The sequence below is a fragment of the Monopterus albus genome, unplaced genomic scaffold, assembly GCF_001952655.1.
Source record: "Monopterus albus unplaced genomic scaffold, M_albus_1.0 scaffold119.1, whole genome shotgun sequence".
Lineage (NCBI taxonomy): Eukaryota > Metazoa > Chordata > Actinopteri > Synbranchiformes > Synbranchidae > Monopterus > Monopterus albus.
This window is the reverse complement of record NW_018127999.1, coordinates 864,516-888,625: the sequence shown is the minus strand read 5'-3', so window position 1 is coordinate 888,625 and position 24,110 is coordinate 864,516. Positions and strand designations below refer to the sequence as shown.

The window sequence follows — 24,110 nt, the reverse complement described above, 5'->3', positions numbered from 1 at the left end:
CTCATTCGCTTCTGATTTATTAGCTCTTCTCCCTCTTTGAGGCATTTTAATAGTTGTAGAGTTTGTTCAAAGACTTGAAAGTGTAGAACTGACAAGAGGAGCAGTAAAGACGTCTGCTCTCGCTTGCAACCTGGAAACTTTTGAGTTAAGACATTTTGTAAAAGGGCAGTTGCAGGACTAAGTGTGTATGAGACGTACCTGTATGCAGGTCCCTGTGTGTTCTCGGCACAGGCTGCAGGACAGAGCCCAGCGGCTGGCGGGGATGTGGGAAACCTTGGTAATGGGCTCCATCTTCTCTGGACAGCCTATACTCACCTAAAGGGAAACACATAAGGAAAAACAAAGCACAAAATGTGATAAATAATTAGCACTGTGTAGCAACTAACTCCTTCTTGTGCATCTTTCAAAAGGACATCTTCTGGGACAAAATGGTGAAACTAAGCACACTTAAACACTCTGCCTTCACCATTGTATTTGGAGAAATCATTCTGTAGGCTGTCATAAATAATCATAGTGGGGATTAGCTACTTTTCTCTGTTTTACGTTGTTTGAAATTGAACATCTTTGGAAAATATGAAGACAACTCCTTGGGCTCTGTGAAACCTGCCATGGTGATTTTTCCCATTTTGTAAACCACACAGATAAAACTAAAACTAGTAGATCTAATCCAAAAGCTTGTCCCTGGACCCAGACCACCGCTGCATGTGCTCCTTGTAACAGCACTGTTGTAAAGCCCAGTGTGACTCCCTCCCTCTGAGCAGCCTATTCAGAGCAGCTTTGGCCCTGAACCTCACTGCACCAAATGCAACCAAAAAGTCATTGACCTGTGCCAACTAGCCACACACAATCGAGTGGAAAGCCCTCATAGCAAAGTGCCACTTCTTCCTTCCTTCCTCCACTGCCCGTGTCTTCTCAAAAATCCATTCCACCTCTGTCCCATTCACTTATTCTCATATTTGCGGCATGGCCCTGTTTTCTTTGCCCTTCATGCTGCGTTAACAAGCGGACGACAGATTTCCGCAGGTCACCCTCCCATCCACTTGTGGTTTTATCTGGTTTTCTTTTCCTCCTCTCGTCTCCTCATCCACAGAACAAGCCCACGGCCTTGGCCCTTTCTGTTATTATTGATGTCTTTTGTACCGCATAGTGAGGGGTCAATTTTCACTCCATTGAGGGAGTCAATAGAAAGTGCAATTCAGACAATGATGCCACAGCCATCGCCGTCAACGCTCGCTTCTTTTATACAGCTGATGTACGAGCCAATCAATGGCAAAATGATTTCCAGTTTTTGAATGCTGTGGTTCATTGAATGGATTGTTCTCAACCATGAATATTCACACATATAGCACAAATGGCTGCACATGCAGACACACAATTCCTTCACCTTCTCTGCTTCTGTTGGTTTGTCAATACTCAAAATAGTGAAAAATCAGAAATGAAGCTTTCTGTGCGTGTGTGTGCATTAACAGGCCTTTTAAACATGCTCATTCTCCAATATTCTCTAGCTCAAGTTATTTCTCATTTGAATTCCGGTAGATAAAAAAACTGACGAAATATGAAATCACTTCAGAGGAAATGGGAGGAAGTAACAGTGTAAAATGAAAAGGGTTTTAAAAGAGGGCTTATATGTCTGAGTGTGTCTGTGTGTGAGAGAGAGACGAAAAGCCATTTAGAGAGAGGCCCTTTCTCTCAGGGTTGAAGGCAGAGGGCAGAAGGCAGCTACACACACAGCACTGCAGGGGGGCTGCATCATCTGAAGGCAGGGTGGTATGTTCTCACACACACACACGTGCACACAATCTAGCTGTCTCTATGAATGACACAGACACACACACACACACACACACACACACACACACACACAGAGCCTCTTTTCTGGAAATTTCCGCTACCATCACATTTCGTAAACATCTACTGTGGCTATGTGTGCATTGTGTTTATTTGTGTATATGTCTGCTATTAACACCTTTTCACTCATACAAGAACACACACTGAGTCTATACAAGGACACACACACAAATACACAAATGCACACACACAGCACAGATATGCAAATGATCTTTTTCCCCCTCCATGGTAGGAAGAGAAAACAAAAGAGAACACAGCAACAAAAACAATTAGGCCAATCAAGGGTGACAGAAGGCAATTAGAAGTAAAAAGCTGGAGGTGCCAGAAGCCACTCCATTACTGAGAAATCTGCTGGAGGAGTGTGCTGCTGAAGAGGCTGAAGACACACAACTGACTGTCTTTAATGGTTTAAAGGTGTGCAAAACACGAAGCCACATCCATCCATGCACCTCTGAAATGAACGGCTGCTTTATGACCATCATTTAGAGCTTTCAGAGGAGACTCTGAAATAGACATCATCAAGACATCACATGAAAATGAGCAGCTGCTTGACAGACAGGTTCCTCGTGAATCAGTTTACTTTATCTGCAGACTCTTAAGAGCGAGTTCTCGATTAAAGAAGATGCATGAAGTATTTAAGGCATTTACTATAAACAAGAAAACTGTTGGAAAAAAAAAAACTAACAGGTGCAAGTGATTCTGAAAGTCAAGGCCACATTTCCCATAAACTACATTACATACATACATTTCATTCAGTATACAACTTCTTTCTCCCTTTAGCCTTTTTTTAAGAAAAAGTTTAGTGTGAAGTCTTTTGGGGAACAAGAGTGGTGGGTTACAGCATGTTTCTGTCTTGGAAAGGGCACAAAAACAAGAGTGTGTGCTGAGGCTAAAAGTTTCCAGAAATGGATGCAGTTTTGTTTGAGGGGAACTTCAGTTGCAACACAAATGCAGAAGTCAGAATTTGTGGTATGTGGGTCTTCATCCAGATGTGTCAAAACACTTCACGATCTTTCAGGTGGCTTTATTTTCCAGTTTTATTCATGGTGTAGACACCTCATCCAAGAGCAACTTGTTTACATACACACATGGACCAAACGGTTTGGCCACCTCACGTCTGTCTGTTTGCTCCACTGACCAGTGAGCACATATAAAACAGATGGATTTTTGCACTAATTTTAACAGTGACTACAGCTACATGCACTCAAATGTAACAGCCATTGTTTCTGGTAGCTGCAACTCCGACATGAGTTATGGGAAACATCAAAAGCGCCACAAAGGCTAAATGAGACCGCACATGATGGAACAGTTTATCATTACATCCTGCCACATATCACAAACTTAGAAAATGTGTTGGAGGTTTGCAAAAATAATTTACACCAAGCAATATCTGACAGTATTTGACAGTTCCGACCCACTGCCTCACCTCAGGGATCCATAAGGCACAGCTGACGTGGACCCACTTGGTTCCACTGCGGGTGGGCTTGAGGGCCCCCCCTCTCTTGGGACAAAGCAGACATTTGGGCTGGACGCCCAGAGCACACGTTCGACACAGCCAGTTCCCCTGGGGTACCTTCAGGATGCCATAACACGCCTGAAACCGAGAGAGATGAGGAAAAGTTAGATGAAGACAGAGACTTTTTAGAACTAGGTAGATTTGTCTTTAAAGCAGCATTCTGGGAAAGTCTGCCTCTGTCTGAAGTAACAAACTCCACCTATTCAGGTTTTTTACAAATTAGCAAATGTAATTTAACATTTTCATTATTGCACTTTAGGGCAGAGACACACCAAGCAGACCTGAAAGAACCCTCAGTGATGAAGTGATGAACAAACCAGCTCTTGTTCAACACAGCTGCTATTTATAACTGCTTCTAATCAAGAGAATGTCTGATAAGAAGTTGCAAATGGCACTGCCGCTCTCTGCCCTTGATCTTTTGGTTGTAGAAAAAGAAAGGAGGTCGTAGAGACAATAAACAAGGAGAAACCGCAATAAATGGGTGAAATCAAGGAGACTACAGCAACAGGCTGAAGGGACTTCCCCGAGCTGTTCTCTTCTCGTACACTGATTCGCTAAGCTCAACAGCCAATCAGAGTGGTTTCTCTCACCAACGAGGTTCGCCACTGATTCAACATGCCGAACTGGCTGTATATCATTTAAAAGTTTTAATAATTTTTTGTTTAAATTTCGGTCCCGTTCAGGGACTAAGCGGTAGAAAATGAATGCATGTTTAAATTTCTTCTTTAAAAATTGTCTAAATACATACAAGGTGCTTCATCTCTACCAGACATAGAAAAATATGTTACTATTAACACACTACTCTTAGACTGAAAAGCTCCAAGACCAATCAATTCAATCTTTATCTAAATAACACCTCTTTAATGTCATATAGAAGCAATGAAGCTCCATCAACAGACATACTGACTGGCGACTTAAGCAAGACATTAGACGGTATTTTGTGTCACGGTCACTGAGTGGAGTATTTTTTCCACGAGAGAAATGTTAGAGGTCTGTGATTTGGTCTGCAGTTGGAAGCAACTATTTCCGTCCAGTGTCTGATGATGCTGAAGGTGTGTTAGTGCCAAAGGGGCTGACAAAATAATTAACACTGTGCCACTGTGTAACAAACACAGCAGAGCTCCTCAAGCCTCAGGCTGTCACAGACACCATTTGTTAAAGTGCTACTGTTTGTGCTCTGTTCACGCTGCTGACAAATGTGGTTGCAGGGAGAGAAATGTGAGTACCATAGTAAATGTAAGGCAGCTTTGTGGAAAACTATTTGCATTGGCTGTTTGTCTCTCAGTTACATTTATATTTTCTGCATTTCACAGTTTTTTTTTCCCTCCGATTCTTTTTTGTTCTGTAGAAAAAACATGGTGAAAAGTCATAAGTATGACCAAAGCTTGAACAGTGAGATGAACGCATGAATACTGTCTCCTGACCTGATGAACACACACGTTGCACTTGTCGCAGAAGACCATCTCGTTGCCGTCCTCTCCCTCTGGCGAGCGGCAGACATCGCACACAACATCCTCATCATACTCGATGCCCAGACCTTCCTCCGTCTCAATGGCCTGCTGCATCTTCTCCTTGCACACACTCTCCAGCTGGACTAGAACACACTCCATCGTCAGCTCATCCAGCTCCGGTATGGCTGGTGGCGAGAAAACACAAAGTTGTTTTTGCTCATTTTCTCAAACTCAACGTGTTCACTGTGATCTCTATAGCATGCTGTCGACCACTTTACTGTGTGTGTGTGCGAACGCAAAATGCCTGCCCACCCATAATTAATTGTTTATTCTTCTGACCCTCATCGGCGCCACTCCATCCCCAACTCCTTCTTCCACACTGGAGTGAAGATACGTCACCATACCTTTTTTTCTTTTTACTGATCACAGACACAATACCCTGGTTCTAGAACAAAGGCCTAGAATACCTGGTGTTTATTTAAATATTATTTATTGTTGATAGACTAACCCAAGAATACCTGTACCATAACCGAAGTAGAAACATATACAGTAGACATTTGCACTTTGGGCGGCTTGGTGGAGTATCCGTGGGCTGGATGTGGTGGACTGGTCTGGTTTTTTAGTCCCAGTTCGACCCTGGCCACACAGTTTATTTGAAAGTAGAAATGCCTTAATGCAGATCCACTCCCATGGTTGAAAACATTTCTAAAGTGTTGAAAGCAGAGGTTGAGACATTGCCGCTAGGGCAAAGGAGGAATATCTGAGAATGTACCGAGACTGTACAAAGCAATTAAAAGTGCAGTTACAGGGTCAACACTCCGAGGTTTCATTGAGTTCTTATTATTGACAAGGATAACAGTAAGTTAGCTGCTCACAGGAAACCCATAAACGAGGGGGCCAATTTGCCAAATTCAAGCTATTTTTGGCTGAAACGCTTCGTCTCACACTTGAATTGGAAACGCACACCACTTTACTTTGCATGCACACCTCATATGGTCACTCTCTGCTGGACCAGATTGGGATGAACAGTAGCTGAAGGATGTGGGAGCACAGTATGTGGATTTCTAGGTGACTTTTTGCTAATCAAAGAAATTCTACACTACAGAACACGTTCTCCATCACGACAAGCCTATTTGCTATCAAAGCCAAAAACATTAAAATGTGCAGTTAAGCCCTTCTTGCCTGCAGCTCAGATCACCATGCCAATATGTGTCCGCATTAGCATTAGTGTTCCTACTCCATTTGCATCTCAAAGTGATGCCTTGCTCCAAGGCTGGTTAAAAGTTGATGAAAAATGATTTCACTGGCAAATGCAAGCTTTCATACTCATGAAAAATAAAGGACCTGAGGTGCTAGAAAAATCTGCAGTCTGGGTTGCAGGATGGTGGCAAACAGATGTGGCATATTATTAGCTCATTACATCCAATGAGATTACAGTGATTATACAAAATAGGCAACAGTAAGGCATTAAATCTAGTATGAAAAAGTATCTTTTCATGAAAGAAAAGACTATAATATGCCACAAGTTCTGAATTCAGGCTATAAAAATCCTCCTTGCAGCAATAAAAAAAACTTCTGCTGTCCTGGATTCTGTAGTTGAAGGTTATTTATTGATTTATCTGAAAGAGCCAGCTCTCGGCTTGGAGTTTTGTTAACTATGTATTATTTATGCCACTTAATCCCACTCAAAAATTTAGTGTATTTACTGATTCTCAGGCATTTTATTGCCAACGGTGTTAATGAACAGGCTGCAGATGCAGATTAACATAAAGACGAATTGAACCCAGACAGCTTGGTACCTGCATTATTTGAGAAAAACAGCACATCAACACCTGCTGCTAATGTTGAAAACAGGTCACTCTTTTAATCACACAGTCTTGAATTTGGCCATAAGCATTGGTAGGAATGAGCAAAGAAATAAAATAGACAGCACTCAGAGACTACAAACTAGTCCAGGACAGAAACTGTTGTTTAAAGTAGCAGAGAAAAAGGAAGCAGAGTTAGATATTAACTTGCTGTGACATTTACATCCTGAACTGAACACACACTGGAGGAGGGAAGCAACAACACTATTTACACAGATTGTGCGTGTGTGTCTAAGGTCTGTACTAAGTTGGCTACTGCTTGTGTGTACTTTCGCTGTATTTACTGTACATTCATCTTCTGTGTACATTTTTGTTGGTAGATGTGACGGCTGTACCCACATGTGGATACACATTTAGCACAGTATGTATGTGCTCATGACTGCACTTATCTGTTTGTCTCGAAGCAACACAGCATCCAACATCCACACACGTGCACATTTTTCTTTTAATTTTTAAGTTTTAATATATTGTACCGCTTTTACACAACATTCATTTTTTATTAACAATAATAAACTAATGCCCTAAAGTTGGCGACATTTTAAATGGTAAATGTGAAATCTTACTAAACCAAAGCCACATGTTTATTTCTAGCCCAAAAGTGGAGATTTGTAAATGTGCAATAATTTGGAGAAGTGTGTGTCTCCTTGGCCTCTGGGCATCTAGTGGTTGCACTTATCCATCATTACTCATATTTAATATTTTGTTTATTAGCATTGACTGTTTTATTGCAACAAAAGAGCTCTTGTATTGAAATCTGTATCGAAATCGGCAGATGTGTATTGGAAATGGATCAGAACTAAAAAACAAAGTGAAGCAGCCCATCATTATATGTTTACAGAGGTTTTGTGCTGCTGCAATGGCCTAGCTTTCAAAGTAACCCCACATCTACACTCAACCATAAAAGTGTTTAAATATTCAAAGTTAGAACCTTGGTCTCTCACACTCATAAGTACACATTCAGAACACACACACACACACACACAAGCATGTAGGGAGTAGTCAGCGTACTGAGACAGAAAATGCTGAATCATCCTATCATTGAGTCCAGCCATACAGCCTCACCCATGAGAACCAATCGAGTGTATGTTTGTTTGGTGACACACTGAAGGTTATGAGAAACAACCTACATCTCCTCCAGAAAGAGCCAGTGTGTGTCTGTGTGTGTGGGTGGGTGGTTGTGTATGCGTGCATTTGATTTAAGGAGAATGTGTCCCAGAAAAAAGGCCTGAAAACCCAGCGGGGATTTATAAACACAATTACTATGCTTTATCTGAGAGGAGCCGATCAGATATCGAATAAAGTGGGGGAGACAGGAGAAGATGCTCGAGGTCAGCAGTCCTCACTACGGCAAAACAGAGGAGAGAGACAGTGACAGCAAATCATAGAAGAAGAGGAACAGAGGAGACGGAGCAAAAAAGAGAAAAAGAGAAGAGGATGTATAGCTGCAGCACAGAATTTCTGTGGAAGTTATTTTACAGAAGACAACATGTAGAAGTGGCCAAGTCAAAACACAAGCAACTGTAACCACGTTCAACATGACGCAGGTGGCGGTCATGATCAGCTACCGACATCTTAATGCTTCAATGCCTAAATGTTTAATGGGTATTATCAAATTATGCGGCTGGTCCGTTTGCACTCACCCATCTGTCTGAACTCTTGGTTGACCAGTTCCAGCCAGGCAACATCCAGATCATCCAGGTCGTAACAGCTGTAGAGCTGGGTGGGAGGAGGCTGGGTGTCACCCTCCGTCTCCTGCCTCGTGCTGGACATACCACCTGTCGACTCCGGCAGCAACCTGGAACACAGACAAAAATGCTGGAGAAATTCAAATTGACTAATGCCGTCGCGGTTCGTTGTGCTGTCCACCTGCGACACAACACCAGCATCAGAAGCTGTGAGTGTTCATGAACTATCCTCTCGTTTTTAGGAAGAGGCTCTCTGGTTTTATCATTCTGAAATAATTACAGACTATCTGGAGTTATGAGTGGTGAGCTAATCTAGAGATATCCGAGATTAAACATTAAATGGCTGGAAATGAGCAACATGAGCAGCCATGGGGACTTTAAATGATCATTTAACACTATTTACATTATTTTCAGTGTTTACAGTTGCAATTTAGACACTTACTCATAAAGAGCTGATCACACAGAATCCTGCTTCTCTCATGACAAAAGGAACTATCAGGAAGCCCTGCTCATGTCTAGGGCTCTTCCTTACACTCAGGTCCTGACCCCTTGGTCCAGATAAACTGAACCAGACTTTGATGGATGCCAAAAAGGAAGAAAATAACATCTATCAAAACAATGGCAGATCGAGTGGCTGTAAGCAGCAGTGAGAGAGAGCGAACCCCTCCAGGCGGTGTCTGGTCTCAGAAGCCTTGGGCCTGAGCCTCTGTCAACAACAGCAGGAAATGGGGTCAGGAACTCTGCTTGACCCACTAGGAACTAATAAGAAGTCATACACACATAAAAGGCCAGTGTAAAACATCTTAATAATCTAAGAGCCGACAGACACATGCAGACGAAAATGCTGAAAATAAAGCAGAAATACACTAACACACTCCATCCATCAGGCAGGGAAACACGACCACGCCAGAGTAATAAGAGAAAAACTGGCACACTGTACAGATCACACATGTTCACACACCATCTCTCCATAACAGGCGAGTGTATGTTTGGCACACGCACACATATTATTCACTCACTCGCCTGGTGAAGCCATGACCTTCGTGTGAAAAAGGTGAAGCGATCACAACTTTCAGCTCTGCGTTTAATCTTCAAAGCTTCATTATCATACCACTCAGCTGTTATCAGCATCAAGCAGCTGTCATCATCATCATCCTCATCATTATCCTCCCATTATCATCACCACCACTGACACTAATTAATTCAGTAATCTTCACTGAAATGACATTTCACATGTGTTAATACAGTGAAAAGAACAAAACCAACCAAATACATATTTTTTATAACAATTGTGATTAATAAGCTAAAACATTTGAATAAAATTTAAACAAGTTTCTATTGGCGTGATTTTACTGTGACTATCAGGAAAAAGCCAAATCAGTGTGGGAAGGAGTAAATGTACAGTGATCAACTATAAAACATCGACTTGTCTAAAATGTGTCATCACCCTTCTCCACTTTTATTTCCAGTTCATCCTTCCTCACTGTAGCATTCTTTTGTTAGCCTTCCTCATTTTTCTCCTCACCCTCTTCCCTTTCTGTTCAGCCACACTTTACCTCAATTTTTCACAACTACTTCCATCCACTTACTGTATCTTTCCCCTCTTCTACCTCTTAATTTAACTTTCTTACATGGCTTTCTCGTAGTGGAGTTTGCAAATCTCTCAGTGAACACACAGGACATTGCCCTGCGCATGTACAAATGCTCTGCACAATGCTTTGTGGCTTACTTGTGTATGTGCACATGCCCCAGCTGCCACTGGGCCCTTGCATTTTCAGATCAGTCAGTGATCAACAGCATTTTCCCTGCTGATACTGCATCCATTTATCTAATAAAAGCACAAATCTGATCAATGTCTGTCTGCAAAAAGCCAATTTAAACAGCTGGTGCAGGATCAATGGATGCAAACGTGTAATCACAAATATCTTAAGTTGTCTGTGGGGACAGAAGGGTAGAAAACTGAACCCTGTTTGGCCCAGTGTCAAGCTGATATCTGATCCCGGACCAACAGGCCCGGCCAGTCGACTGGCGGGGAGAGAGAGAGACAGACACACAAGATGGACACACACACACACACACACAAAAGAAGAGGTGGAATGGGTTTCATACTGGAGACACTGGGCTGTTGTTTCTGTTACGTAACGATAAGAGCAACTACAGTGTCTTATTGCATTAGTGGGTGGTGTTACTGCATTAGTGGATGATAGGGCTGGTGATGATGTTCATTCAGCACCGCCTCTGTCTGAGAAACTCAACCTCTTAATGAAGACAGACAGCTTTAAAAGCACAACACAACTACAACATTTCATTAAAAAGGCTAAATAACTTCCTACAACAACCGTACAATAAGGCAGCAACAAATATTCTCAGAATGGATTAATGTCACTATTAGTTTATTGTTTAGCAGATTAACCTGTTTGGAAGGCGTGAAAACAAAGGCAAAATATAAAAGCTCTTCAAATGACCTCATCTACTTTTCTGAGGTCTTGTTTTATTTATCCATATTTGCTAAAGAAATCTTTATATTCTACATTCACATTTTAATATCTCAAAATCCTAGATTTAAGATGCTGGAACCAGCATCTGCATGTTTTTCTTATTAAATCAATTTTATTCTATTAATCAAAATAGTTGCAGATACATTTCTGTGAACTAATCATTGCAGCTAAACAGGGACTATTTCAACAGTTTGTTAACAGACATTTGCTGCTCAGATGCATATTGAAGATAGCAGGAAAAATAAACTGACCTACACTGGTTATATGTCACCCAGTGCCACAGTGGAGACAGCACAGACGGAATTATATGAAGCTTTGGACACACAGGCAGATCTCGTTAGTGGATCATTTCATTGTTGTTTTGGTCTCTTCATAGAAGTTGTTGACAGTCAGAGGAATATGATCAAGCCAGAATCGACTGCTGAGTCCATAATGTGATACCCAGTCAGTATTATGCTAAGATGTAATCAGCAGAATGCTCTTAGATTCTATGATATTCTTAGCTTTGTGGATTCTGTTGGACTTTATTACACTTAGTTTTATGACTCTACTGGTGTTTGTTTGGCTCCTAGCTGAGACTGGTAGGGCTTCAGAAATATAAAACAAAAGAAAGTGACAGAGAAAAAAGAAAATGAGGACACAAATATGATCATAAAAAACAGGAGACATACTATTTTGATCCTAACTCCTCTACCGAACACGAAAACCTGTGTAAATTTCGAGCAAAACTGAAAGTCGATACCATGTTTGAAGTGAAACCTTCTCTGTCTTACAGACATCAGTTCAAAAGAACTGGAACAACCATTCAAAGTGTTTTTAAAGATACATACAGGACTACTGCAAGACAATGTTTTCCAGGTGCTGTGTCTGTTGCTATTGTGCTGACATGTGAGACGAGCCTCTAGCTTGGACGTCAGAGGTAAAGAAGACCAAACATGAGGCGAGACATGAAAGGAAAGCATCGCCACATAATCATGTCAACTCATCCCATCCAACAGGATGTGAGTCAGTGGGGTCAGAGTACAACATGTTCTTCCAAGTATCATATAACACACAAACACATGTACAGGACATACGCCCAGAGACCTGACAAAATGTAGGTAAACAAAACCATGTGCAAAGACTTCTTAGTGACAACAAAAGCAGAGGGAAAGGGCAGAGTCATCTGTCAGCACAGAACATAATTACACCACTGCTTATCGAGTTGATACCTCAGACATTTATACTGTACGAGCCAACACCTTGTACGAGCCAACACCTTTTGTGTCACACATGCACTTTCTATTTACATTTCACTGACCCAATGCATTTTTAAAGGTGCTCCAGGGTGACTGTTTTGTGTTTTGGATTGGGCTTGTCAACTTTTCACTTCTCGTTTCTTCTGCACAAATCAACAACACTGCTCGTTACCGATTTAACAGGATAAGAGCATAATTCTTCACACGGAGAGAACTGGGCAGAATACTTGTGCAGCTTCACTGTGGGTCAACTTAGGGATCACTTTACAGCCATTTCTTTGCTTTGGATTATTGACAAGGCTCAAATAAATACACGACATACAAATTATCATTGGGAAAGAAGCAATTTAGCAGTAACTGTATTAAGTCCAGAACTTGCTCCAATTATTAAGGTAGAAGGTATGCTGAAAACAAGATTTCTGATATTTCTAAATTCTGATTCAAACATTATTTTCCTTTTACAAAGCTATGGGAAGATTATTTTAGCAAAAAATAAACCTCATAAACCTTGAGAATCACTTGTTTACATTTGAGGAGTCCTAATGAGAAGAACAGCGAAGGGGGAAATTCAGATGTTCCCTCCTTGGAATTATAACAACGCAACAGCTGATATTGCTTTGATCTTACTGCATGCCATGAATAATTTATCAGGAGGAACTACACACAGCAGGGCTCTCATTCTTAAAACAATGAAAACCGAATGCCCTCCCTACTCAGTCTTTCCTTAGTCCCCTGTGTACAAGTGTCTTTGGTTTACTATACTTGAACTGCCTCTGGGGAGCAGAGTAGTGGGAACTGTGGCGTATATCTTGTGGTGTAACACTGCTGTAAAGGACGTTATACGAGTCTGGCAGGGAGAACAGGTGATTTATATGTTTGTGTGTGTGCGGGGCTTAAAAAAAATGAAATATACTACTAAAACTCCTATCATCACTTCAGCAGATGATCTAGCCAATGACTTTTACAGCTGCAAGGTTGGACTCTTGCAGCATCCACAAAACACAAACAGCAGACTTAGTGTGTTATGTATCTTAAACAAAATAACTAGACTGACAAGCATTGGACATATAAGGGAGATATTTACTAACCCTGATGCAAATCACTGTCAGGTGCACAAAATATTGCTGCGATGCAATCTTTATAATGTACAGCGTATTTACCAATACGGACGATGTAAATCAACACAGCTGTGGCTGTGTTGATTTGAATACATGGCCACTAACAAGAACCTGGTGCCTGAACTGCACAAGTGTGGGCCGAGAGGGAGCGCAGAAGAAAGTCTCAATTTACAGTGACTGAACTTTAATATGGTTGAAGAATTTCGGAGCTGCAGTCACGTCGTCTCCTGCCAGTCAGATCATCTCATTTAGTTCAGCAACTGAAGCATGGTTTGACCTGAAGCCTGTAAAAGTCCTTCACGTACTCCTCTGGAGAGCAGCACGATTTACAAACACCCTCTCCCTCCTTAAACACGTTCTTAACTCAGTCGAGATCTCAGATGACTGACAGCTGCCGCACTGAGAGTAGGGCTGCAAACTTTACACCTGCTTCCTCTTGATGTCACATTTCAGCTACAGCTCCCTCTGTCACAGCGGTGGTAAATCAGGCGCTGAGGGTATTTGTATAAACCTCCATTCCCTCCTTCTCGATTCTTGAGAACACCTTAAAATACATTTTGCATGAGACAAAGACACAAATTATAATTTGTAATCTGGTTTGACCTGAAGCCTGTAAAAGTCCTTCACGTACTCCTCTGGAGAGCAGCACGATTTACAAACACCCTCTCCCTCCTTAAACACGTTCTTAACTCAGTCGAGATCTCAGATGACTGACAGCTGCCGCACTGAGAGTAGGGCTGCAAACTTTACACCTGCTTCCTCTTGATGTCACATTTCAGCTACAGCTCCCTCTGTCACAGCGGTGGTAAATCAGGCGCTGAGGGTATTTGTATAAACCTCCATTCCCTCCTTCTCGATTCTTGAGAACACCTTAAAATACATTTTGCATGAGACAAAGACACAAATTATAATTTGTAATCTCACTGTTTAGTGCCAAAAAATGAGCTGCAAAACCTGAGTAAATATCCTCCATTGTATGATCGTGCACCATTTAGCATTACAGGTTGATTTTTGGTATATAGCAATTTATAACCTGCAAAGTATGTACATAAATAGTGTGATACGTATGTAACTATTAGTTAATAATAGTAATACTTGATGGCAGGAAAACCATCTCAACTGTAAGTAAACAAGCAAATGAATAAATGTATATCAGCTCAAGTAATTCACTCAGTTGTTGCTAATATTTTTTCCATCTGCAGATATTTGATATCAGGTGATTAGCCTCCAAAAGGAGCACAAAGCTGAATCTGCACCTTTAACACAGTTTCAATAAAAAATGTAAAACTTAAAACTTTTATCATGAAGGTAGGATTTAATGCATTAGCTGGGTGCACATACTAAACTGGCAATTATTTAAGAGAAACTATAAGAGAAAGGAGTGCATGAAACCAAAGCAGAGAAAGTTACACTTTGGTCTAAATAGAAAACACCAAGAGATAAAGAGAAACAATGAAGTCAGGTAAGAAAAAGTCAGCTTGGCTTCCTTCTCTATCCTCATCCCCATGTTTCTACCCACTGTTTAAATCTCACTTTTCTCCTTTTCATACAACACCAATAATACGGTCTTCTCAAGGAGGGATGAAGTGGATGATGTTTACATAAGACCTTTCCAGTGTGGGCAGAACGACAGCGACTGAGCTCCGTCTGACTCTGCCCACACAGGACACATCTAGTTTAAACAGACATCAACTTCTAACAGATCATTCAAGAAGAACAGGACGTCCTGCTAAATGAGGTTGGAGACATATATGAGGCTGAATGGAAAAAAAGAGGAGGGAGGATGACTGATACTGTAAAAAGCAAGAAACTGAGAAATACACTGAGAAAAAGGAAAGATTAGGGATTAAAGAAGCAAATGAGTAAAGAAAGAGATGTAAGGTGGAAGGGATTAAGGAGGGAAATGAGGAATGTGGTTGAACAAGAGTTTAACTAAAAGACCTAATGTTCAGAATCTGCCACTTATCCTTCATTTACATTCCACATATACCTTGCTATTTGCCAGCTGCCTGTCTGAGAGCACAAAACCCTAGCAAAAGTCTTTTTTACCAACTCACAGAAATACTCTTAATTAGCTCCAGCTGATTAAATTTGCCAGTAGCAGCTGTCATTTAAGCTGGAAATATTGGTAATTGCTTGTGAAATGTTTCACCTCTTCAAAACATGCAAAGACAGCTTTGTTAACAATTTGAGCCACAATTAAAATTTCATCATTTGCAGGTTCAGCACTCCACAATGAGAAGAACATCAGAAATTATTACATTTTTGGAGCTGTTCGCTAACATCAGCCTTATTAAGCAAATAGCACATTGTTAATAAAACATAAAAGTCTGAGCACTTACAAGCTGGCAAAAAGTTGTGCAAAAAAGCCAAATTAGTGACAGCTATTAGTTACAGAAGCAAAGAGTCAAAATTCTCTATTCTCCTTCTGAATTTCCCAGTGTGATACAAAATACATTTTATGTTGAGTAAATGTAAAATCTGCTCAACAGCAGCACCACAGCCACTGCATCTATCTGCACAATCACAGGGACAGAAATCTGACTCGCTGTAGAGTCTGAAGGATAAATTAAAACCCCAATAATCTGTACCTATCAGTTGCTATGCTTTGACAAGCTTAAAGGTGAGGATTAGAAGATTAAACCACTGATATACTGTGCACCATTCTTGGCACATGCATACAGTCACTTTCCTGTATGAACAATACACACTTTGTCTGTGTGTGTGTGTTTGAAATAATCTCTCATTCTTGGAATACCTCTGTCATGGTGTGAGAGAGACTGAGTGAGCTGTGCCAGCAGCCACTTATCTTTGGGTGACCCATAGAAATCCACCAACTCTAAAACTCACTCCTGTACCAGCGCACAGACTGGAGTGGGAGAATTAGGCCAGCACCCAACAGGGCAACAGGGTTACCCACCCCAGTGCACAGGGGCAGCCCTGCAGAGTACTGGAAGAGATGTGTGTTTGTGAGTGTGTGTGTTAACTACTGACAAAAATGCTTGTCCATCTTCATAACAGTTTTAATATGGCTAGGACGGTATTTTTCACCGAAGGCAATAGAAGCACACAAACGATCTGTGAGCACAATGATAACATATTATTCCCCAAAATGTGGAAACAAGTCCTCCAACCTATACGAGCCATATAGGTCATTTGTCCCTTTCCTCTCAAAGGACCCATAGGAGCATCTCCTGAAATAGTGCTCCCACATGGGCATTTGTTGCACTGCCATCAGATGAAATGCATCATTTAATAAACATAAGAAAGACTCTGTAGCTTGTTTCATCTGCCTTCAAACCCCATTCACCAATGTGTCATCAGTACTGACATATACAAACATACATAGGTTCATCCACAAAGTAGAAGGAACTGGACTGGCAGAACCAGACAGATAAATTGCTGATGTGTACACACAAACACATGCACAAGCACACATACTGGTGAGTTGTTACAGTGATGTTTTGGAGAAGTGAATCATTTTCATGTCATATTTATATGGAAAACACACACACAGCAATCCCTTAGCACAGAGAGTCATCTTTGTGATATTTATGTGGAATAAATAATGTAACTGTCTCTCAAACACACACATAAATTTTTGTACAGTGATCCCTGGAAGCAATGAGTCATCTTCATGTCATATTCATGTAAACCAAATCAATCACCTCCCCAAACACACAAACATCATTTACACAGTGACCTTTCAGAGATGACTCACCCTGTGTTGCTTTTATAGCAATCAGATAAAAAAACCACACACACGGAAACAGAAACACAGATCATGTAAAGCAGGTTTCAGTCCCGTCTTTATTGCATATCTCTCTCACCACATAGACTCTGCACTAGTTTAAAGCTGCCTCCTCGTTTACACTTTACAAACACTTAGTGAAGCTGCTGAAAATCTGATCAGACGATCACGTTAAATAAAACATTAATTACCCCTGTAGGAAAAAGCTGAGCAACAAGTAGCAGCAGGAGACAGAACAGACTGTAAATATTAATAACTGAAATACAAGATACTGTATCTACGGAAACCACATTTTCTCCCAGCAGAAACTCAGGTTTGTGTCTGAGATTAAATAAGGAGGAACAACTAACTTTTTTTTCAAGAGAAATACCAAGGACAGGATGTAACAGAGCTGCCCATGTTGTTTGACTGACAGTTGATCTCTGGAAGGTGGCGTGTAGAAGCACCACAGTAATGAGCACTGAGCACTAAAGATAGAACGAACATTTTTAAATGAGAATCTGGAGAATTAGCATTTTAAGCAGGAACTCATGAATGAAAAATGTGGCTTCATTATCGTCTCTACTCTGTTTCTGCCTTTCTGTCTCGCTTACTGTCACTCTCTTTCTCCACCTCCTTACCTGTCATGTTTTTGTACACACTTCAAAATATCTGTCCATAACAACCAGGAATATAACATCTTGTGCCACCATTGTCAAGTCTATATCTGTGTTAGGACCATATAACCGATTAAAATGATACTGTGAAAAGGATGCTCAAACATTTATTATCCTAATGATTATGTAAAGTACGGATACCTGGGTGGGACAAACTGTACAAAATGCAACCTCCAGCCCAAATCTCATTTTAGCTAATGAGTAAATTTGCCAACCTCCCAATGTGACACAAAGCTCGAATTACTCCCAAATTAAAATCATATTAAATCACTACAAAAGGTAAATGATGAACATGCTTCATCACTGAGATTCTGAGCGCATAAAGTTCATCTTTTAGGTCAACGATCAAGAGAATCAATGTCTCATTCTCATAACTCATCGAGTTAAGAGGATTGTTTGGTACACAGGAAGCCAGTGTCACCGTGTTTCACAGTGAGCTGTCATTTTGTTCTGTGGTTCAGATGCCAGTACAGCCTGCCCGTTGTCATGGATATGACTCAGACTTATTAACACCACTCCTCTAAAGCACTGCAGGCTGCCGAACACAGACACTGAAAGGCACACACACACACACACACACACACACCACATAAAAATGTTTTCAAGACTTAGGAATAAAGATGTGCAAAATCTAACACACATGACCACACACATTCCTAAATAGATTTTGACACAAACACACAAGGATATGCACACAGAAGAACACACACCACTCTCAGTGTGTCGCCCTGATTGCCCTCCTCCTCCCCTCTCCAAACTCCCAGTTACATAAACAGTAAAACAAACAAAAAAAAAAAACGAAACACCAGAACTCATGCCCCCATTCCTTTCTTTCAATTCTGTCTTCTGAAATGTGCAAACAATGTTAAACAAATGAGACGAGTCCTATGATATCAAGAGGAAAATAAAAGCAAGGGGGGGCAGAGGAGAGGGTGAGAAAGAGAGCAATGGGTAGTGTGCTTGTGCCTGAAGCAGGGTTGGGGTAGACGAGGGGGGCAAATGTTTTCATTCATATTTTCCACCCAGTTAGTTGGGAGCCAGAGAGGCACAGGAGTGAGAGATGGGCAGCGAGGGGGGCAGGAGACTCAAAAAGATGAAAAGCAAAAGCGGGAACAGACAGGAAACTCACCTCCACAGCGTTCTCTTTCTAAGTTTCACCATATATCCACCTGTAGGGCTGGAGTTCATGTTATCAAATCTGAGTCCAGTTTCTAGTCTCAGTCCTTTTGAATCCCTTTCCTAATCTGTTTAGATTAAACCTTCAACATTTGCAATGTACTAAAGTAAAAATAAAATGAGTGACATTTAATAAAATTTACAGCCTGAAAATAATTTGAAACATACCTTACTACTTTATTTCTTTGGCACATTGCTATATTTGTTGGAGAATTACTACCATTAAATGCTGAGCAGTATAATATAACCCCTGGCAGAACTGTGCACACATGCATGGGCTTCCTTGCAGATGTGCAAGACAGTAACAAAATGGAGATCCACTGCATCACAGTGCTACTTGTGGTAAAAAATAAAAACATAAAACGCCTGGTACCACACAATAATTTCTAAAGCCATTGAAGCTAATAGCCCGCATGTTTAAAACACAAAATTTGAATTAAAATCTCCTGAAAGAAGAAACGGTAACTTTTCCAGGGTGTTCACTTGCAGGAAACTGCCAAGTGCCTGGTTACAGCACAAGCTGTTCAAGAGAAATTAGATTATCACTTCGTGCCTTTTTTGGAACTAGATGCCTTTAACTTCAATAGTTTAAACAAAAGGCAGTGAAAGACTGAAATCCATTACCACAGTCACGTGTATGGTGGCCATATAAATGGACTTCCCACTGGGGGATGTGTAAGAGTATGTAAGAACAGTCATTCTGGGATGGACTGTCCCTTTAAGAGGGTTGCAGCCAATTCTAGGAAAGTCAGGAACACATTACTTCACCTTAAAGTCATTATGTATGAGCTGGTGTAATCACAGTATGAATACCCACTAAGTGCCCTCAAAGACTGCAACAACAATATACAAATAAAACAGCACTGAAAAAAGTGTGTGTTTTGCAGCTCACTGATGTGAACAGTTTGGGAACTAATAGTTTCCACAGTCACTCTGTTCTGCAGGACTGCCACCCAGCTATGTTCCCTATGTTCCTTTTAGACGGAAATACTAATACCGTACCTCCTTATATAAATGATTACACAATACTCACAGGAAGGGGCACTGGGTGTGTGGATGTGTGTGTGGATGTGTGGTGGGAGACAGAAAAACACAGGGATAGACAGAAAAACAAACAGAACCATGTGCAAAAACAGAGATACAGAAACACACAAAGAAAGTGACAGCAACAGTGTTTACACACATGGATGCGACAAACAGGACAAACACACTGATGAGAGATAACACCATTGTGCGGCTCTGTCAACATAAACTCCTCCCTGATTCATTTCATTTAAAACCACTGACTGTATATTATTATGGATGACGTGTCACCACGTGAATCCACATTATCATGAATACAGCGACTGCCATCTTGGCATTTCAAAACCAGATCCTGTGCAGTAGTGACCAGAAACTGAGTGACAGCATCAGACCGTCAATCAGTTAATATCATCAAATAACTGGTAGTGTTGGGGGTGGAGACACACTTGGTGGGGTCCCCCAGAATGCCCCTCAGGACGGGCTGTATATGGTTATGGGTTGGCAGGGTTTTGTGTTGTGTTAGTGTTCAGACTGCTGTTGGTGTTATGTGTGTGGGGGGTGAAAATAAGAGAGAAAAAGACAAGCTCTGGTCTTCGACCCGTCTTTATCCAGCCGAGGCTACAAATGGTGTCAGAAGAGGGATCTCCAGAGACGATGACAATGCTTCAGGAGATTAACAATCTCATTGCCCAGTTGGAGGAGCAGTAATGTTACAAACCAGAGCAGATGGTAGTCGCATCGGGACTGCTTACAACCCAGCTCTCAGTGAGAGCCCGCCAAAACAAGACCGCTGATAGAGCCAATGAGCTCCGCCAGATATGAGGGAGGTGCCGTACCCAAATGGCAGCACCACAGCCGCGCCCAGACCCAACGCCGTGGGCAGACCAGCCTGTGCCACGGGCAGCTCTAGGTCAGTTGCAGCTCTAAGTCAGTCACTTATCTGAGATCGGGTCGCAGTGGCAGCAGGTTCATCAAGGTAAGTCCAGACATCCCTCTCCCCGGCTGTTCCAGCTCCTCCGGCAGGATTCCGAGGCATTCCCAGGCCAGATGAGGTATGCAATCTCTCCAGAGTGTTCTGGGTCTGCCCTAGGGTCTCCGACCAGTTGGACGTGCCCAGAAGACCTCCAAAGGGAGGCACCCTGGATGCATCCTGATAAACCACCTCAACTGGCTCATTTTGATGTGAAGGAGCAATGATTCTACTCCGAGTCCCTTCCAAATGTCCAAACTCAGCACCCTATCTCTAAGGCTAAGTCCAGCCACCCTGTGAAGGAAACTCATTTCAGTGGCTTGTATTCGCGATCCCATTCTCTCAGCCACTGCCCACAGCTCATGACCATAGATGAGGGTTGGAGTGTAGATTGACTGGTAAATTGAAAGCTTTGCTCAGCTCCTTCTTCACCACGATGTGAATGTGATGGTACAACATTCACAATACTGCGGATGCTGCCCCTATCCGCCTGTCAAGCTCACACTCAATTTTACCCTCATTCATGAACAAGACCCCGAGATACTTAAACTCCTTGACTTGTTAAGATGATGAAAGTACTTATTGATTATTTCAAGTTGACCGACTTGCTCCTTTTTATCCAATAGCACTGTAAAAGATGTGTGATGAGGTACATGGGCCTGGCTGTCTGATCAGTGTGAGGATGATAAAAACAAGAAGATTGCAGTGCCACATTTTGACAGCTTTAGCTGCCCTCTGGCTCGTGCTGAAATTACAGCCAAGGTGTTCTCTGATACAGACCCAATAAAATGCTGCAGAAAAACAGGCTGCAGAGCAAATAATAGGTCTTGTGAAAAAACACTGATAGGCTTTCGGTCTGATAGCACTGCCTAGCCTCTGTTCTTCTGTGTGTGTTTATGATCGCAGTGTTTAGAAATATAAGAGGGTGTCAGTGCTTATGTAAGTTTCTCTGAAAGCAAAATGCATCTGCATTGTGTGTCTTTGTGTGTAAAGGTGTGCATGTATAACCAAGCTCTATTTTGTTTCTGGGGGCTCAGACTCTCATTACATGCATGAGAAGGATCGCAAATTGCGCACCCATATGTCTGTGTGTGCATGTGTTTTGCTTGTGTGCTTTTGTCAGAGAGATCAGAGTAGATGTGTGGGAGTTGTTTTAAAAAGCTCCCTGAAAGATAAGAGAGCAGAAAGGAAGGGAAAAGACAGGAGGCTACGGAGTGAGAGAGGGAGTAAAATAAAGGAATGCAAAAGGCAGTAAGAGGAGGTAGAGATGGTCACAGAGAGAAAAGGTGGTTATTTTACCCCTCACATGCCACCCTGCTTTAGATGATGCCATCAAAGTTACATTCTGTACATGCTGTGTGTGTGTGTGTGTAAATTGGTTTTCACCTGCTGTGGGATGAGGATTAGTCAGTTTTCTCCAGCAAGAAATGCAGTCTACTGTACTGTAGTGTCTCTATGCTGGATGTGTGCTTGATTATACACAAAATAATCCCCTTCCTACACCAGATTGACAGCAAGGAATACAATAATAATAATAATAAAGATACCTAAGACCAGATAAAACACATCTATACAGTAAAATGACAAGAAAAATACATAGTCAAAACAAATACATCAATCAATAAAATTGTCGAAGGCCCGTGAATACAAATGCGTTTTAAGAAGTAATTTAAAAACAAACAGGTTCGGAGCAGATCTAATCTCCCGTGGCAGACCATTCCACAGTATAGGAGCCCGAACTGACAAAGTAGATGTTTCCGTCCCCGCAATGTTTCCGTCTGGACTTCGGCACTTCCAGGAACAACTGGTTCGAAGACCTAAGTGTCCTTTCTGGAGTATAAAAGCGCACAAGCTCAGAAATATATGAAGGTGCCAGACCATGTACAGCCTTATAGACAAACATCAACAATTTAAAATCAATCCGAAAACGAACAGGAAGCCAATGTAGAGAGGCAAGGACTGGAGTGATATGCTCATGGCGCCGCGTATTAGTTAAAAGACGAGCTGCTGCATTTTGGACCAACTGTAATCGGGACATTAAGGCTTGAGAAATGCCAGTATACAGTGCATTACAATAATCCAGTCTAGTGCTAATAAAGGCATGAATTGCCTTTTCAAAATCACTAAAAGAAAGAAAGTGTTTAACCTTAGCCAAAAGTCTCAATTGAAAAAAACTGGCTTTAACTACAGACTTTATCTGTTCGTCCAGCTTAAGAGCACCATCAAATACTACCCCAAGATTTCTCACATGAGGCCTCAGGTTGCATTAGCATTTTATTGAATTTTAATTCAGAATCAAATCTACTCATCAGAAATTCATTTATCCCATCCACTCTTCAGCTTTTAGGATTTGCAAATATCTTAACATCCAAGAAACAAACTAATATTTCCAACCTTAAAACAAGACAAGGAGAAGATATCAAATATTGTAAAAATGAATCACTCAGGTAGCAGGTATAGCACACTGAGTGGATATAAATATGGACGACATGTCACCACTTCCCTCCACTATCCAAAATATCATAAATACAGTGACAATTTTGGCATTTTGCAACCAGATTCTGCGCACTAGTGACCAGAAGTTGAGTGATATATGAGAACGCCAATCAAATCTGTCAAATCATTCAAAACGCACCCCTTGTTATATCATCATATAACTTATTAAAAACTAAATTACCAGATACTATATGACCACTTGTACACACATCGGCATAATAATATCTACCTAATATGACAGAAATCACCTCTGCAAAAAATGTATTTTATTTGTACTTGGAGTTTTTAGCTCAGTTCAGAGTTTATGATCTATACTGCAACCAGCCACCAGGGGGCAATCAACTTGCGATGGCTTCACTTCTGGGAGCTGTCAGGCTGTCCATCTTTTACACAGGCAAGGCTACAAGCTATAGCAGGTACAGCAAAGACAATGTAGACTGTATGTTTGTATGTATGTGTCAAGTCACCAAGCTCTTTGCTTGGGCAGGGACAGGATTCAGGGATGCTTTGTATTAAGGTCAGAGTGGAGAAACAATCTGATATGTACATGGTATGATAGGTCAGCTATCAAAACAATAAAATGGAACAATAACAGTCCCATGATGAAAATTATAACAGCTTTGAGTCTGCCATGTCAACACCATGAGCCAAAAACTTAATAGAGGTTTCATGCAGCATCGCTGTGACAACCAGCTACACTGTGGGGGAAAACAAAGCACCTGGTACCAAAAGCGAGTAGAGTTGAGTAGAACAGTTGAGTTGAGCTGGTACCAGGTGATGGAAAAGGGATTATGTTCTGAATCTGCTTCTTTGCCATTT

General features: G+C 41.4%; 1 protein-coding gene across 2 annotated transcripts in view; it reads right to left on the bottom strand.

Moving 5' to 3' along the window:
* jade2 (jade family PHD finger 2) overlaps positions 1-24,110 on the bottom strand; it is a 148,175-nt gene that overhangs the window by 59,685 nt on the left and 64,380 nt on the right. For both annotated transcript variants that reach the window (XM_020611973.1, XM_020611974.1), the window contains exons 5-8: positions 8,321-8,475; positions 4,789-5,000; positions 3,275-3,442; positions 199-315 (exon numbers count right to left, since the gene is read on the bottom strand). In XM_020611973.1, the coding sequence (XP_020467629.1) occupies positions 199-315; positions 3,275-3,442; positions 4,789-5,000; positions 8,321-8,475 (652 nt within the window). The remainder of the gene's footprint in view (positions 1-198; positions 316-3,274; positions 3,443-4,788; positions 5,001-8,320; positions 8,476-24,110) is intronic.